The 19,859-nt window shown below is 41.1% G+C and overlaps 1 protein-coding gene across 1 annotated transcript in view; it reads right to left on the bottom strand.

Annotated features, from left to right (window-relative positions):
- LOC123668095 (fatty acyl-CoA reductase wat-like) overlaps positions 1-13,304 on the bottom strand; it is a gene marked incomplete at its 5' end in the record, with an annotated part of 36,473 nt that extends 23,169 nt beyond the window's left edge. The window contains one exon of the mRNA XM_045601888.1: positions 13,142-13,304. Within this exon, the coding sequence (XP_045457844.1) occupies positions 13,142-13,304 (163 nt within the window). The remainder of the gene's footprint in view (positions 1-13,141) is intronic.
- Positions 13,305-19,859: the final 6,555 nt, after the last annotated feature.

The raw sequence follows: 19,859 nt of genomic DNA, 5'->3' as shown, positions 1-19,859 counted from the left end.
TTTTATTCAGTCACTTGAAATGCTTATCACGCTGAGTAATTTTTTAAAAGGCACAATTTAGTACAATTTATTAGTTATTTTTATAAAACCTCTCTATACACCACATTTTTAGTTTCATTTTCAGGCTGCAGTATAAATAACCTAGCAGGCGAACTTATAGCTGCTGCATATGTTTCATACAAACTATCACCCCAATCAAACGCCCTTAGCAGTGGAATATCAAAAAATCCTTTCTTAGCGGACGTTTACTAACTATAATCTACCTCCCTGCTAAATTTCATCTTTGTCCATCCTGGATGGATGGACCATCGGTCGAATTTTGTAATATCCATTCTTAGCAGATGTCTACGCCCTATAAGAAACCTACCTACCAAATTTCAAGTTTGTAGCTGTTATAGTTTCGGGGATTTTGTGATGATTCAGTCAACCTACCATCCCCCGTTTTAACCCCAAAAGGGAGTTAATTTCAAAAGATACATTATTTGAACACCTTCTCACCATCTATAGAGCATACATTTTAAATTTCAAATCTCTTACTTCAAAAACATAGGACTTACATACAAACTTCCAACCCCCGTTTAACCCCCTTAGGAATCAAGTTTTGTAAAATCCATTCTTAGCAGATGTCTACGCCCTAAAGAAACTTACCTGCCAAATTTCAAGTTTGTAGCTGTTATAGTTTCGGGGATTTCGTAATGATTGAGTCAACCTACCATCCCCCGTTTTAACCCCAAAAGGGAGTTGATTTCAAAACATACATTATTTGGACACCTTCTCACCATCTATAGAGCATACATTTTAAATTTCAAGTCTCTTACTTCAAAAACATAAGACTTTCATACAAACTTCCAACCCCCGTTTTACCCCCTTAGGGGTCGAGTTTCGTAAAATCCGTTCTTAGCGGATGCCTACGTCTTATAAGGAGCCTACCTGCCAAATGTCAAGTTTGGGGGTTTTATAGTTTCGGAGATTTTATGATGAGTGACCTTTCGCTTTTATATATGTACTAGCGACCCGCCCCGGCTTCGCACGGGTGCAATGCTGATACTAAATATACTACAGAATGTCTTTATTTATAGTATGAAGCTAGCTTTTAGCATGGTTATTAACATAATAACAACATTCAAATATGCGTCGTTAGATTACACGTTGTTACAGAATGCGTTGAAGAAATAAAGGTTCACTGCTCGTTCCCCGTAGGTGATAGCGTGATAATTTGTAGCCTATATGTTGACCCGACTTCTTAATAATATTCTTGCCAAATTTGAAATTAATCCATGCAGTACTTTTTGAGTTTATCCCGGACATACACACAGACAAAAATTCTAAAAACTATATTTTTTGCTTCGGTATCGATTGTAGATCACACCCCAAGTATTCTTTTAAAAAAATATTCAATATACAGTTTTGACTTTCCTACCATTTTATTATAAGTATAGATTAACTGTTGCCCGCGACTACGTCCGCGTGGTTATGAAGATATGCATTACTATTAAGATGTTATCATGGTCCCCTCCCATCATGGTCATCCTGGTTATTATCATGTACACCTGATAGCGATCGTTACTCATAGTAGGGAATATATCCACCAACCCGCATTGGAGCAGCGTGGTGGATTAAGCTCTGATCCTGCTCCTACATGGGGAAAGAGGCCTATGCCCAGTAGTGGGATATTACAGGCTGACACGTAAGATGCTTAACGCAAATTATTTTTTATTTCAGTCACTTGAAATGCTTGTCACTCTGAGTAACTTTTTCAAAGGCACAATTTAGTATAATTTAATAGTTATTTTTATAAAACCTCTCTATACACCACATTATTTTTTAGTTTTATTTTCAGGCTGCAGTATAAATAACCTATCAGGCGAACTTATAGCTGCTGTATACGTACAAACTATCAACCCCAATTAAACCCCCTTAGCGGTGGAATATCGCAAAATCCGTTCTTAGCGAACGTCTACTAACTATAATCTACCTGCCTGCTAAATTTCATCTTTGTCCATCTTGGATGGATGGACCATCCAGCGGCTTTTGAGTTCTCGTGATGAGTGAGTCAGTGTTTTTTCTCTTATATATATATATATATATATATATATTACGATGTATTATTTGGACACTTCCTCACCATCTACAGAGCATACATTTTAAATTTCAAGTCTCTTACCTTAATAACATATGACTTTCATACAAACTTCCAACCCCCACTTCATCCGCTTAAGGGTCGAGTTTCGTAAAATCCGTTCTCAGCGAATGTTTAGGCCCTATAAGGAACCTATCTGCAAAATTTCAAGTTTGTAGCTGTTATAGTTTCGGAGATTTCGTGATGAGTGAGTCAACCTACCATCCCCCTTTAAACCCCAAAAGGGAGTTAATTTCTAAAGATGCATTATTAATTTGAACACCTTCTCACTATCTATAGAGCATACATTTTCAATTTCAAGTCTCTTACTTCAAAAAAATAGGACTTTCATACAAACTTCCAACCCCCGTTTTATCCCCTTAGGGGTCGAATTTCGTAAAATCCGTTTTTAACGGATGTGTACGACCTATAAAGAGCCTATCTGCCAAATTTCAAGTTTGCAGCTGTTATAGTTTCGGAGATTTCGTGATGAGTGAGTCAACCTACCATCCCCCGTTTTAACCCCAAAAGGGAGTTGATTTCTAAAGATACGTTATTTGAACACCTCCTCACTATTTTTAGAGCACACATTTTAAATTTCAAGTCTCTGACTTCAAAAACATAGGACTTTTATACAAACTACCAACCCCCGTTTTACCCCCTTAGGGGTCGAGATTTGTAAAATCCATTCTTAGCGGCTGTTTAAGCCTTATAAGGAGCCTACCTGCAAAATTTCAAGTTTGTAGGTGTTATAGTTTCGGAGATTTCGTGATGAATGAGTCAAACTACCATCCCCCGTTTTAACCCCAAAAGAGAGTCGATTTCTAAATATACATTATTTAGACACCTTCTTACCATCTATAGAGCATACATTTTATATTTCAAGTCTCTTACTTCAAAAACATAGGACTTTCATACAAACTTCCAACCCCCGTTTTACCCCCTTAAGGATCGAGTTTCGTAAAATCCGCTCTTAGCGGATGTCTACGCTCTATAAGGAACCTACCTGCCAAATTCCAAGTTTGTAGTTGTTATAGTTTCGGAGATTTCGTGATGAGTGAGTCAACCTACCATCCCCCGTTTTAACCCAAAAAGGGAGTTGATTTCTAAATATACATTATTTAAACACCTTCTTATCATCTATAGAGCTTACATTTTAAATTTCAACTCTCTTACTTCAAAAACAGGACGTTCATACAAACTTCCAACCCCCGTTTTACCCCCTTAGGGGTCGAGTTTCGTAAAATCCGTTCTTAGCGGATGCCTACGTCCTATAAGGAGCCTTCCTGCCAAATTTCAAGTTTATAGGTGTTATAGTTTCGGAGATTTCGTGATGAGTGACCTTTCGCGTTTATATATATTATAGATAGATAGATTTCTTTAAATATATGATTTGTTTATTTTTTTTTTGACGTTACAACGTCTAATATATCGATGAATGACGGTTGCATGCACGGAAAAGGATGACTCATTGTCCCGTTACGCTCAGTGTACGCTTGCGCCGCATCTATCTCTCTTCCACTCAATTGGCCTATGCGTCCGAGGAGATGTTTTGTTATGACGTTGTGACGTTAAAATATCGTCCGTACACCAACTTTCGCTTCAGTTTGTAATATCCCACTACTGGGCATAGGCCTTTTTCCCCATGCAGGAGAAGAATCAAAGCTTAATCCACCACGCTGCTCTAATGCGGGTCGGCGGATTCTCTACTATGAGTAACGACCGCTATCAGGTGTACATGATAACAACCGGGACCGATGGCTTAACGTGATCTCCGAGGCACGGTGGGGAGTCCCACAAGGACTGCACAAACACCCAGATCACGGCAAACACCTATATGGCCAATACAAATGTTTGTCATGAGTGGGGATCGAACCCGCAACCACCAGCGCAACAGGTACAATCCATGGCTGTAAGCGTTGCGCCAACATGGCGTAAACCAACTTTACAGACAACCAATTATTTTTATTCAAATCTTGTCCTAACAATAAAGAATAAAAAAGGTTCATCCTATTTTGTGTAGTCGTTTGGAAGTTAAGGCACATGCATACATTTTAGGTAAGTCTATAGACAACCGCGGGACGCTTTATGGGGTTGGAGTGGAGGGGTGAGGGGAGGGGGGGTTACCCACTGGTTCCACTCCCCCCGTTTGAAACCCCCATTGCTATGGAGATATCATGGTTAAATTTTTGAGGTTAGAATTGTTTTATTTACGTACTCCTGTTCGAAAATAACGTGTGAAAGTTGCGAAACGGAGCCTGAGTGCACTTCCCGCAGTGTCAGAGCTAAGGTGGAGTCAAACGCGGAGCTCTAAGGTATCGTGATAGCACTAAATAAAACAATTATAACCTCAAAACTTTAACCATGATATCTCCATAACCATGGGGTTTCACACGGTGGGAGTGGTACCAGAAAGCAACTCACTCCTCCCCCTTTTTCCCCACCTAACCCCCAAAACCAAAACCCCACAATTCAGTGCTCGATTGTCTATAGACTAGCCTACATTTCATATAAATTACGCAGAGAAGAACTGACAAAAATTTCGCAGTTACACTTTGATTTATACACATACATACAATATAGGTATCTATTTTAAAAATTCTCGAAGAATCTAATATAAACTATAGTTTTTCTAGTAAAAACAAGAGGTGGTGAAGACATTAAAAAAAAGACAGAAAATTAATTGTATGGTTAATGGTAGAAGTGGACTTATTCCTAAAAGAGATCTCTTCCAGTCAACCAATGGTGATTAAAGAGAGTGTCATATAGGAGGGTGGACAGTGCAAGAGACCAGTCAACCAATGGTCATGAAAAAGAGAGTGTAATATACCGTGGGAGATACTGCAAGAGATGACATACTGTTAGAGAAATATACTCAAAAACTACAGATCTCAGATACAGAGCTTTTGAATGCAAAAAGAATCACCAATATCGGTGCATCCAGTAATATTTATGAGGTACCTACACAAAAAGACTAAAGGAAGCAGATAAGCTAAGGAAGCGGAAAAGTATCAGAAAGTAAACTATTGCTTTAGCTCCAAAATAAAATGAAAGGTTTCAATAGACTCGTTCCCACAAAAAAAATTACACACAATTTTTTTCCATAGAAGTAGGGCACAGAAGGATATATCCCGTTCAAAATCTGGAGAAATCCGATCGAGGAAGTACCACAACCTAACGAAAGTGTGAACGAAAAGTGCCGTTAGCCAAAAGAAATATCTTTTGGCTAACGGGCCTTTATAATGACGGAACTCCCATAATACAATATTTACATAATGGGAGCCCCGAGTCTTGAAGACACCGAAAGGACAGGAAATCTTTAAGAGAGCTCAGGAAGTCGAGCTGTGTTCCTACAATGAGTTACGTAGCCAGAGTTCCTGTGGAAGGTCAGCAGGCCTAGCATGCATACAACGAGATATCTCTTGACGAGAGAGAGAGATAATGTCTACATCGAGTATTTTCTCGATTACCCTAACATGCGCACTACGAGAGACAAAATTCTCTTCCGAAGACTTCGCCTTGTCGAGTAGAGAAACTTGTGCTGCCCTTACAAAAAAATATACCATTTTTTTATAATGCAACACTGGTATCATTCTAAATTTACACTACGTTTAATTATATTTAATTTTTTATTGAGTACTTTGATTTTGTATTAATTGACACTTGTCAGCATCAGACGTGGGTTATAACAGGTGAAACATGTTACCTGTTATATCTGTTACTGTTATAGAAAAATAACAGATATGAATACCTGTTATAAAATAACAACCTGTTATTTAAGTTTATGCGGATAACGAATTTTGTTCTTGTAAATTGTAAACTAAATAATTCCCTTCATCAACCGACTTCCAAAAAAGGAGAAGGTTCTCAATTCGAGTGTATTTTTTTTAATTACCTCAGAACTTTTCACTGGGTAGACCGATTCCGATGTTTCACTCACTTTTTTATTGAAAGACATTTTTATGCCTAAATAGGTAAAAATTGTACACCTAAACCTAAGTCCTAACAAATAATAAGAAAACAAACTAACTATACACTATTTTTAATCGAAATCTAAACTATATATACAATGAATATAAACACTAACTAAATATTACTAACTAACAACACTGACTTATTAACTATTAAACTAATTTAAAAAACAAGAAATACAAGAATCTTAAAATTTCGCCTATCACTTCCAAAATTCAAAACACTTTGTAATTCGTGCGATTATGAAATTTTAATAAAGAAGGAATTTCAAAAATTAAACATTATCAACCATAATCACAACTGAATATCATTATTATTTCTTATGTCGTAAAGTTGAATTTACAAGGTTATTGACCAATCGTGCCAAACCGGGATGAGCCAACGTTTGGATTCACAGTATAATTTCAAACGAGTGACACATGTTTTATATAACAATGTTCTCGGCCTTTTGGCTAAGATAAAAAGTGTATATCTAATTTAAAAAATATATTATGAAAAATAAAACGGCATAAGTAAATGAATTTAATTATATATGTAAAACAATATGCTCGTGTTGTGCTTTATATCTTGTCGCACATTAGATAATTGTAATTCTATCACGCATTGTTTAAGAATAAAAAGCAAGAGGGCGCAAATACGTTTTTTGTGCCATTATATGGCACACTTCACTCGACTTTTCGCGCTTCCCGCTCTTCGTATACCGAAATTATATAATTATAATAGGGAAACGCCATGGTATGCAAAAAATAGGCACCCGGTTTTATTTATTTTTTATTTATCGTCTTTCTCGTCGATAATATTGAAGACGAGAAGTTTCTCTTCTTAAAACGTCTAAATTCGACAAAATTACGATGTCATGTTAGCTTCCGTAGAGATAAATACCACAGATCACTAAAATTTAATGATTATCTCTTCTATTGACGTAACGAGAAGAGTATCACGTGCACGCATGTTAGCTACTGTAGACATAGAGAGATAATACGAGAAAAGGGGTAGACAAAATTTTGTCGTGGCGCGCATGCTAGGCCTGCAGGGGTGATATTGACAACACGTTTGCGATGGGTCTTCAATGACTCAGGACTGTTTTTTGTGCAACTGGCATTTGCGAGAAATAGCAGCAGTTTACAGCAGATTTCAGCAGAAAAAAATAACAGCCGTTGATATTAAACTAATAGTTAATAGTATCAATATACGGGAGACAACACGCCCTCTTTGGTCCGGATTTCAGGCCAAACGGTAGCCCCGTAGCTAGCCACTGCGGGGAAACGGACATGCGTAACTGCACGGATGAGCCGGGTGCTTTACGCTGGCGAGATGGGGAAGGGTCCTCTGGGAGGACACGGGGACCGGCCATGCTGACGGGGCAAGGGTGTTCGGAACAACTGGGGGCCGTGGGATCGCGGTCACCAGCCGGGCATCTGCAGCTCCCGATGTCGCGCTTGGAACCCAACCTTTCATATCTATACCCACTGCGTAGCCCCGGTGTCGAAACGGCATCCCCAACGTTGCGGGCTCCATGGAGGGTAGGGAGCGCAGTGGATGAATTTATTTCTTACACACTATGGATAAAAACAGATCCAAACCCACACAGGGACCTGAAGGGAAACCGGATGGTACCTCACTGGTGGCGAGAACCGCGAATGCGGGTCCGTCTACCAAACACCCACTACAAGTTCAACAGACACAACAGGGGAGCGGTACCACGAAGTTGGGACCGCCCTCCTCCACAAGCGGAGGCAAGGCAGCGAAGTCGACCTTGACCTCAGCAAACACACACAGACATGGGGGTGGTGCTACCAAGGTGGCGCCACCACACACAAAACGCAAGTCCGTGGGTGGCCGAGGGGAAACTGGGAAACCGGAGGAACCTAGGCCGTCCACGTCGACGGCGTCCTCAACAGAGGGTGCCATCCTTGTTGCCGACAGGGCACCGGGGCAACCCAGAACCCGGACGGCGGAAAAGGTGGCTGCCCTCCAACGCTTTGACGAGGCGTAGACTCTTGTCGGCCGACGACAAGCCAAGGGGAAACCCAGCAAGTCGGCGGGACGCGTGGGTGGTACAGGGTCCTTCCAACCAGGGAGCGAACCTAAGCCTAAGCGCAAGAGCAAGAGGCAGCGCCAACGTCAAAGAAGGGCCCAAGCCAAAGAACCCAAACCCATGGGGTCCGTCAAGTTTGCGAGGGGGGCGGCAGGTGGCCAGGGCAACCAGGCAACCGGTCGCGCCCAACGCGGCGAGGTGCTGGCGAAGGTCAAAGCGGGGGATGGAAGTACGTCCCAGGCACCGCCCAAAAGGGCTCGCCTCGACGACTCTCAGTCGCCGAGGGGGGACCCCAAAAAGCCGAAGCTAGCGGACGGAACCCATGTCCCCTATGCTGCGGCTGTGCAGTCGGACCTACTGGTTGCGGTAACAACTGCGACCGGTGAGCCCCTGACTGCACAAGCCGCACAAGAGGTACAGGTCCTTTCTACAGGAGCGCCTTCTCAAGGACTCCATAGAAGCGACCGATGACGAGCCGGTGAACCCTGTCTTTCAGGGTAAACCGACCTACGCAAACGGGGCTCTGAAACTGTGGTGTGGTGACCACGATACCGTGGGATACCTCACGCGCATAGTCTCGGAGCTCACCTTGCCCACGGGTGCTAGACTGACAGTCAAGCGACAGCGCGACCTCGTCAAGTTGGTCCGCTGCGGCGTTCTGCTTCCAGGTGAACAACCGGACATCTGGAAGGTGGGACGCGCGCTGCGGTTCCAGAACAAGTGGGCAAGGGTAGACAGCTGGGTCCTCCACAAGGTCGATAGACAGGACGGTAACACGTTCCTGATCTTTAGCGCTCCTGAGGATGTGGTGCAGACCCTGGTTGAACGCGAACGCCGACTCTGCTATTTGCTGGGGTCGGTGTACGTAAAATTCCAGGGTCCAAAGGGCAAATTCGCCGAGGACCTGCCAACGGGGCGTGAAGACCAAATGGAGGGCACAGATGACAGCGTAGGGCAGGTGAAGGAAGAAGAGTCAGGAGCAATCCCGGCCATTCCTGAACCGCCCCCTACGAGGCAGTTGAGCCCCAAACTCCAGACCGAAGAATCGGTGGTCGTGGTAGAGCCGCTTCGGGAGTCGGAGGAAGGGGCTTGCTTAACTGACCTGGACAACCTGGCCATAGGGGGGACAGGGACGGAGGAGGCGGGGGAGAGGCTATCTGAAGATAGCTCACCCGACTCACTCGTCCTGTAAGGTCCTCCAAGCTAACCTCCACCATAGCATGGCAGCAACGGCTCAGATGCGGAAATGGTTGGAGGTTAACACAACAGCCATTGCGCTGATCCAAGAGCCGTGGGTCAGAAATGGCATGGTATGCGGACTCCGGAATGCTGGAGGTAAGCTCATTGCACATACGGGCCCGGAAAACACCAGGGCCTGTATTTACATCACTAGGGATATACAGGCGCAAATTTTGACGAGCTTTTGTTCTAGAGATCTCTGCGCCATTAAGCTGCACAGAACGCAAGACCACAGCCTGCCGGAGATGGTGATCGCGTTGGCCTACATGCCAGAGGCTGACGCGCCACCGCCGCATAACATGGCACGGCTGATAACATACTGCGAAGAGTCCGGACTGCAACTGATTGTAGGCACTGACTCCAATGCACATCACATCCTCTGGGGAATGAAAACAACAAACGAAAGAGGTAAGCTCTTAGTTGAATATCTGATGACGAATAATCTACAGATCATGAACGTGGGCTCTGAACCCACATTCGTGAACAGACGTAGTAGGACAATCATCGACCTAACACTAGCCACAGAAGCGGCCTCTGGAACCATCTCCAACTGGCACGTATCCGATGAGGCATCGTGCTCAGATCACAGATGGATACGCTTCGACGTGCAGGTAAACACAGTCCCAGTAGTCCCTAGGCGTAACCCACGCAAAACCAACCGCGTGCATTACGTCGAGAGACTGGAGCAGCTGCTCAGCGAGCAGACATGCCCAGACAGACTCGAGGGAACAGGACAGATAGAAAAACAGGTAGACATGTTAACTAACAATATTATAGACTCCTATCAAACTGCATGTTCCTTATCAATCCCACCGGAGAACAAAGTGAACTGGTGGGGGCCTGAACTGGAAAGACTCAGGAAAAAGGTAAGGCGACTCCTAAATAGAGCAATGAATACATGCGCCGATCTGGACTGAGACAAGTACAAGAAGGCCAAGTCCAGATACAAGAAACGTTTAAGGTATAGAAGTACCGACTCGTGGCGCAAATTCTGCAGCAGCGTGGAAACCTGCGAACAGGCCAACAGGGTAAGGAAGGTTCTCGTTAACCAATCTAGCCAGATGAGGGGCTCCCTGAGAAAGCCAGACAACACCTTCACGAGCACGCTGGGAGAAGCTGAGACCATTCTGGTGCAAACGCATTTTCCAGGCTGCCGCATCATGCGGTCGGTCGATTGGCTCGAAGAGGATGTGACCCCAACAGAGGAGCAATGGGAGTATGCACTCAAGGTAGTAAGTCCACCAAAAGTTAGATGGGCTACAGCAACAGCTTTGACTCCTTCAAATCCCCAGGGTTGGACGGGGTCTTCCCAGCACTTCTACAGTGGGGAAGCAACCAACTGACCCATAGGCTTACCGCTGTCTTGGTAGCGTGCTTAGCTCACAGGTACGTGCCAAAGCAGTGGAGGGAGGTAAAGGTAATCTTCATCCCCAAACCGGGAAAAGTGACTACTCCGAACCCAAATCCCACAGACCTATCAGCCTAACATCGTTTTTGCTGAAGACCCTCGAAAGGCTGTGTGAACGGGATCTGAGAGAAAACGCCCTGGCTATAGTACGCCTACACTCACACCAACATGCGTACAGCCAAGGTAAATCAACAGAGTCAGCTCTACATGCAGTGGTCAGCAAAATAGAAGAGGCCATTGAAAACAAGGCAATGTGTCTCGGCACCTTCATCGACATAGAAGGTGCGTTTGACATGACCAACTTCACCAGCATCTCGTCGGCCCTGGTTAAGCACGGTGTGCACCCGGTAATGGTTGACTGGATAGGTAACATGCTCAGTAAAAGAGTCATCAGACTTACATCATCTGGGACACAACATGCACTGGTGGTTAAAGGATGTACACAAGGAGGGGTGCTCTCCCCACTACTGTGGAACGTGGTGGTGAATGGCCTTATAACCAGACTGAACCAGCACAACTACTTTACGATCGGGTATGCTGACGATATTGCCATTCTAATTAGCGGCAGAGTCAGCAGTACCGTGTGTAATGTTACACAACAGGCGCTACGGATTGTGGAGAGATGGTGCATAGACAACGAACTTACCGTCAATCCCAGAAAGACGGAACAGGTAATGTTCACTAACAAACGACTATTGGGGAACTACAAACCCCCTAGACTGTTCGGAACGGAGCTGCAGTTCAGCTCGGAGGTGAAGTATCTAGGAATCATTCTAGATAGCAAACTGAACTGGAGCAGCCATCTCAACAGCAAGATTGACAAGGCCACAATAGCCTTCTGGCAGTGCCGCAGAATGATAGGTAAAAGACGGGGTTTATCCCCAAGAATCACTCTGTGGCTGTACCAGTCCGTCATCAGGCCAATTATCAGCTATGGCGCAGTGGTTTGGTGGCCGAGAACCAAACTAATCACCGGCGAAGCAAAGCTACAACGACTTCAAAGGCTAGCTTGCATGGCGACTACGGGCTGATGAGGACCACCCCGACTGCGGCCCTGGAAGCCCTACTGAACTTGCCGCCGCTGCATCTGTTTATCCAACAGGAGGCGGGAGCGGCCGCGGTAAGACTCAGGAAGCTAAACCTATGGAGAAACGTAAAAGTAACTCATACAGGTATACTTGGTGAACTGGCGAACAGGGAACCGCTCATCGAAGCGGTCACCGACAGAATACCCAAACAGTACGTATTCGACAAAAAATACAGAATACAATTACATGAAGACCCAGGGGAAGGCATCAACCCCAAGGAGTTGAGAATCTTCACAGACGGGTCGAAAACATCAACAGGTACAGGTTCTGGGGTTTACTCAGAAGACCTGAATATCAAAATGTCATCGCCATTGGGAATCCACAACACCGTCTTTCAGGCGGAATGTATGGGAATCATAATGGCTGCAACAGTGATCACGTCTAGAGAGGTACAGGGTTTTCCAATCCGTATTCTTTCCGATAGCAGATCGGTCCTGCAAGCCCTACAGAGCGACACTATGACATCGGGGCTAATATACGAGTGCCATCGAGCTCTGACGAAGGTAAGTGAAACAAACACCATTATCCTCCAATGGATAAAGGGCCACAGTGGATCGCGAGGCAACGACGCGGCTGACCGACTAGCGAGGAATGGATCGGAGATGAGGGTCCACGGACCCGAACCCATTCTACCTCTGCCTTTCGGATGGCTGCGCAGCCAGCTGCGACACAACACCAAGGTAATGCACCAAGAATATTGGACAAACCTAACCACCTGCAGGCAGACCAAGGAAGCTCTTCCGACGATCAACCCAGGATTGTCCCGCACACTTCGCGGCTATGGGAGAGCCCAGCTCCGACTACTGGTCGGGGCTTTTACCGGACATGCCTTGCTCAACAAACACTTACACAACTTAGGTGTTACAGACAGCCCCCTATGCAGAGCGTGCATGGAGGCAGAAGAAACGGCCACACACATCCTGCTGGAATGCGGTAGTGTGGCGAACTACAGGGCGATACACCTCGGGACACCGAGGTCGCTCCGGGAAGTCTTCGGCAACGCAAGGGGTCTGCTAGGCTTCCTCAAGGAGCTAGGCTGGCATGAATGAAGCCCCCAGCCTACCACGCAAAATAGGCGCACTAAGACGTCGAGTTGCGGAGAATAGCCCGTGGAAAATCAAATCAAATCAAAATAGTATCAATATAATTTAATTTTATTACAAGTAATACTAATGTAGTTTTAAGGTTACAACGTAATTAACAAGTGGACTGTAAGTGTCTTAAATGAATAAAAATTATATGTTATATTATAATAATAATAATTTGGTAAATCTTACCTGTAGCTCCGGTAATTAAAATATTTTTTCCATTATAAAACTCCTGGACATCGGACATTTTATGAGTTTTATTCATGTTAAGGTCAACACTATTTTCACTATTGTTGCATTCGTTGCAATAGTTCTTATTATTATCGATATTTTTCGACCCGTCACTAAAGTTTCGGTGAGATTTTGTCACGAAGGTCTCGCTCCCGATGACACCGTCGAACGCAGACATGTTAATTTTTTTTCAATTATTCTTCCTTCGATTTGATAATGTCATGTCTGAAATAAAAAATATATATTGTAGTTATATAAATAATAATAAGACGCCGCGTTGGCGCAACGGTTACAGCCATGGATTGTATCTGTTGCGCTGGCGGTTGCGGGTTCGATCCCCGCACATGACAAACATTTGTATTGGCCATACAGGTGTCTGCCGTGATCTGGGTGTTTGTGCAGTCCTTGTGGGTCTCCCCACCGTGACTCGGAGAGCACGTTAAGCCGTCGGTCCTGGTTGTTATCATGTACACTTGATAGCAATCGTTACTCATAGTAGGGAATATATCCGCCAACCCGCATTGGAGCAGCGTGGTGGATTAAGCTCTGATCCTGCTCCTACATGGGGAAAGAGGCCTATGCCCAGTAGTGGGATATTACAGGCTGAAACGTAAATAATAAATAAGAAACAAGTTACCCTTCCCAGTTACCCTGGGCAATGCGGGTTGGCGGATAAATAAGTGATATGAAAAAATTAGAATCAATTCGTACTTAGGCCAATAAAAAAAGGACTTTATTTACTTAGGGTATAAATAAAAACTATTTTATCAACGACTGAAAATTTTACAAAATATATTAAGTATATAACTCAATATACTGAGTTTGAAATAATTGAAAAAATATATATAATGTTTATATAAAATGTATATACACAGTGTCACCAAGCGGATTCCTTGTACCGTCCGCGTCGAAGACTCGAAGAACACAAACTACGACTCGTAATATTGTTGTACAATATAAAAAATGCGTTAATTTTTTTATTTATTTTAAAATATAAAATTGGTTATCCAATATTTTTTTATGTATGTAACCTCAGAAATTTTAACTGATTGGACCGATATCGATGATTTTTATTTTAATCAAAAGGCGGTGTGTGTCATGTGGTCCAATTTAAATTTTATTGCTAAGCAAAGTAATTTTTGAGTTCTATATAAAATACTCGTGTCACAATGTTAGTTACAATACTCGTCCGAAACGGCTGGACTGATTTTTCTGAAATTTTGAGTGCATATCGGGTAGAACTGAGAATCGGCCAACATCAATTTTTTATACCCTTAAGTTTAAGGGGGTTAATAACATATATGGCAAAACAACGTTTGCAGGGTCAACTCTAATATCATCATTACAGCCTATACAGTCCACTGCTGGACATAGGCCTCCACAAGTTTACGCCAAACATAACGTGAACTCATGTGTTTTGCCCATAGTCACCACGCTGAGCAGGCGGGTTGGTGACCGCAGCGCTGGCTTTGTCGCACCGAAGACGCTGCTGCAAGTCTTCGGCCTGTGTATTTCAAAGCCAGCAGTTGGATGGTTATCCCGCCATCGGTCGGCTTTTTAATTTCCAAGGTGGTAGCGGAACCGTGTTATCCCTCAGTCGCCTCTTACGACATCCACGGGAAGAGAAGGGGAACTCTAATATAATAATTCGTATTTACTTGACTACTTTTTCGTCAACTTGCGTTGTATTATACCGCATAGCTGGGTGTGCCGATTTACTTTTGTTGTATAAATTAAAAGCTAATACTTGTCATGTGGTCCCATTTAAATATGATCGAGATATAATGAGTATTTTTTGAGTAATCTTTGATGACGCGTATTTACATTACGGTTCGGGGACGTGTCTGTGGTCATGTTCAATACGTTGTTACGGCGCCATCTACCGGAATATACTAAGTACTTTTTGAGTGATCTTTGATAATTCGTATTTATAAGAGGTTGCATACTTTGTCGCAACGCTATCTATCTGATATCCAGTAAAACTGCTTCGGTGAATATCCATCAAATGATGTTACATGGTCACATCTACTTTAACGTAATGAGCTGTATTATCCATTAGAGTAGCGGTTTATTCTTTACTAGCGACCCGCCTCGGTTTCACATGGGGGCAATGCTGATACTATCAACAACAAATAAAAGATACGTTAGAAACCTCTAAAACTATCAGTGTTCCTCTACCATATTATACAAATTTGTATGTTTGTATGTTTTTTGTTATATGCTTGTATTATACACATACCCCTTTCTCTTGAATCACTCTATTTATTTAAAAAAACCGTATTAAAATCTGTTGCGTAGTTTTAAAGATCTAAGCATACATAGGGACAGGCAGCGGGAAACGATTTTGTTTTTTTTGCTATAAAAAGAGGATTTAATTTTTTTTAAAGGAAAATTATACCATAAATGTAAGTAAACATATATACAAATAAAAAAATGACTTTCTCTGCACACATAGACTCCATACGAGATAAAAGCTATAAAGCTCTGGGATTTGTGATACTGGTCTCGAGAGAATTTGGGACTAAAGAAACTTTATTCTCAAAAAGAATACAATATTCAGTTATATGAGAACATTATATTAAATTTACAACTAAAATTGTGCGGCGAAACAGTGCAACAATCGCAAAACATACAGAAAATAATATTTTCTAAAGAGGTCTGTAAATACTTTGTTTGTACTGTTGTTGATAACTAGTTTTATAGAAAAGCATAGATTGATTAGAACTGGAATTGGTACGAGTTAGTAATATAATAATTTAATAACATAAACAATAAAATTTCTTGATTTTTACTATGTTCGAAGTCTCCTAGAATATTGTTCTTCCGTATGGAATCCCCAGTATGTAACATATGTTCATGTTTTGGAAAAAATTCAACGTAAATTTGTTCAATATTTAAATTTTCGCACTGGACATGTGGATTCGAAATATTATACCTCGTGTACTAACTATAAAATCTCACCCTGGAAGAACGCCGTATTGTAGTGTAGTAAATTTTATCGAGATCTGATGACCACTTTTTAATTAATCTTTGATAACGCGTATTCACTTGACTATTTATTCGTCCACCTACGTTGTGTTACTTGTCGATGTAATTGAAGTTGGTTCTTTTTAGTTGGCGATCAAACACAATTATCGAGATAAAATTGAATACTTTTCCGACAATTCGACGACAAACTTCGGATAGTGGCGTCTGCGACGTCACCGAAATATCGGGTTTCAAAATAATAATCGTAGTAGAATAAATAATAAAGTACCTTGGTGATCGAGCTTAGGTCGGTATTTTTACTAAATTGTGTTTTTTGGAAATCATATTTAAATACGAATTACATATTTTTGCGATTTTACCGACATAATAATAAAAAATAAGAACTGACTATTCAAATAAAAATAAAGAGTGCAATTAGAAAAAAAAGAACAAATAATAATCGATCTACTTTAAGGATTTGGACCGTGGTCTCTTCGGTCGACTGCGACCGGCCGATGTCCCGCCTGAGCTATTACAACTTTATTGACAAATGCGAAATTTACCTTCGTATTCTAACGATATTGTAGCCATTTTTTCATTGTCTAAAAACTGGGATAAAACGACATTTCCTAAAAATAAATCCTAGCTAGATTCATTTATCTCCCCCGAAATTCCCTGTATACTAAATTTCATGAAAATCGTTGAAGGCGTTTCCGAGATTCATATATATTAATTATTTATAATATTCAATTCTTGTATATATACATACAAGAATTGCTCGTTTAATAGTATTAGATATTCAAAGCTACCTTCGTTGCATCATGTTACATTCAAGTCGGTTTTTTTTTCGTCAGCAAGTAAACACAATATTACCTGAATAGATATAGATAGTAAAACTATATTTTCTACTATAAAATGAACATCATTCAAAATCGTATAAATTTAATCAAGATATGACCTAAATCCTTCTACTGTAGCGCATCTGTCCGCATTAAGAAACAACACTGCCGATGTTGGAATGCTGCCACGTTGCAGTAAAATCAATGACGCTCGGATACTTTTTTAATTGGTTTCCTGGTCTTGTTTAAAATACTGGCATAGGGATATACATATAGTAATTGTGTATACTCCAAAAAAATGGCTAAAACTCCAAAATAAAAACTTTCTTTACTCTTTATATATATAACAACTTTTTATATAACAATATTCATGGGTTTTCTAACCATCTGATATGTCACCCTCAATCGTATCCTAAGATATTTTACATAACAATTAATTTATCATAGATCAAAAAAGTTAAAAAATCAACACACTAACAAACAGACATCATACCTCATATTGCTTCCGGGAAAGAGACCTATGCCCAGTAGTGGGATATTACAGGTTGAAGCGTATACTATGGACGGCTTCAACATTAGAAACATTGCAACCGCCTACCCTACACCAGACCCTACCTAGGAGTGCTGGCTACTTTATTCATCACAGGAAAACAACACTACAGACTCTACTTGAGCATCTATTGGTCAACCTAATATTTTCCGTGTTTATCTAGGTAGAATTTTTTAAGTACTAGAATATTTTTAACCCTTCAAAAAAGAAGGAGGTTACTCAAGTCGACCGTATATATATATATATATATATATATATATATATATATTATGTAAGTTCAGGGATAACTTCGTCGTTTATGAACCGATTTCGATAATTCTTTTTTTTTTGTTGAAAAGGAGATATTCTAAGTGTATTCTAAGTACCATGATAAGGATACCAGGATCTGATGATGGAATCCTAGAGAAATCGAGGGAAACCCTCGAAAACCCACATAACTTTTTACTAGGTGTACCGATTTTAATGATTTTTAATTTAATCAAAAGCCGATGTTTATCATGTGGTCACATTTAAATTTCATCGAGATCTGATTACAACTTTTGGAGTAATCTTTGATAATGCGTATTTACTTGACTATTTTTTCGTCTACGTACGTTGTATTACTTGACGATTTTTTTTTAACCGACTTCCAAAAAAGGAGGAGGTTCTCAATTCGACTGTATTTTTTTTTATGTATGTTACATCAGAACTTTTGACCATGTGGACCAATTTCGACAAATGTTTTTTTAATCGAAAGGTGGTGTGTGCCAATTGGTCCCATTTAAATTTATTTGAGATCTAACCACTACTTTTCGAGTTATATCTAATAATACGTTTTTACTTGACGCTTTTTTCGTCGACCTACGTTGTATTATACCGCATAACTTTCTACTGGATGTATCGATTTTGATAATTCTTTTTTTGTTGGAAAGGAGATATCCCAAGTTTAGTATCATGATAAGAAAACCAGGATCTGATGATGGGATCCCAGAGAAATCGAAGGAAACTCTTGAAAATCCGCAATAACTTTTCACTGGGTGTACTGATTTTGATAATTCTTTTTTTGTTGGAAAGAAGATATCCTTAGTTTAGTACCATGATGAGGAAACCAGGATCTGATGATGGAATCCCAGAGAAATCGAGGGAAACTCTTGAAAATCCGCAATAACTTTTTACTGGGTGTACCGATTTTGATAATTTTTAATTTAATCGAAAGCTGATGTTAGTCATGTGGTCACATATACATTTTATTGAGATCTAATTACTACTTTTTGATTAATCTTTGATAACGCGTATTCACTTGACTATTTATTCGTCCACCTACGTTGTGTTACTCGTCGATGTAATTGAAGTCGGTTTTTTTTTCGTTTGCGAGCAAACACAATTATTCATATGCCAGCAAACACAATTTTATATATTCCTAATGTTTTGTAAGCAAATTATTCAAAACGTATCTTGTAAAGTATGATTGAGTAAATTTTCTGTAATAGAAAGACGATCAAGGTTAAAGACCTTAGAGAGAGTCAGGTATAATCACGCATACGTAGGGTGTCCCTCTTTTATGAATTTAATCGGATACGTACCTACACTACAATTTCTCTAATCTTATATACAAAATTCTCGTATCACAATGTTAGTTACAATACTCCTTCGAAACGGCTGGACCGATTTCTATGAAATTTTGTGTGCATATCGGGTAGGTCTGAGGATCGGCCAACATTTTTATACGCCTAAGTTATAAGGTTTGGGGGGTTAATAATATATAGGCAAAACAACATTTGCGAAGTCAGCTAGTAAAATATAAAAAAGAAAGTTGCTTATATTATTTCGTGATGTTTTAACGCAACAGTCATAGTACTGGCTTGTAGCCGTTGCGCTGCCAGTTGCGGGTTCAGTCCCTAGATACATTTGTATTGAGTATGCCGATGTTTGCCGTTGTCTGGGCAATTGAGTTTGTGTGTTTTGTATATTTCCGAATCCGCGACGCGGGAGTAAAACCTAGCAGAGACCATTGAGTACGAGGCATTTATTAATTTATTATCTGAGTAGCTAGCCATAAACAAAGCTCGCCTAAAAATAACGACCATAAAAAGATTTATTCAAATCAGTTCAGTCATTCGGAAGTAAAGCGCGTACATACATTTCGCAATGGCTAAAACTTCGCGAAAAAGAGAAAGTGAAACAAGCACTTGTACAAACATAACACAGTTTCAATTAGAAATTAAATAATAACTACTTTCTTTTGACTTTTTGTCCTGTTTTTGGGATACGAAGATTTTTGCTCATATGTAAAAAATAGGCGCTATCTTGTCCTCGTTTTTGAATATATGATGGTAACTCT

The sequence above is a fragment of the Melitaea cinxia genome, chromosome 30 (genome assembly GCF_905220565.1).
Source record: "Melitaea cinxia chromosome 30, ilMelCinx1.1, whole genome shotgun sequence".
NCBI lineage: Eukaryota > Metazoa > Arthropoda > Insecta > Lepidoptera > Nymphalidae > Melitaea > Melitaea cinxia.
The sequence above is the reverse complement of the archived record's forward strand: the minus strand, read 5'-3'. Positions and strand labels throughout refer to the sequence as shown.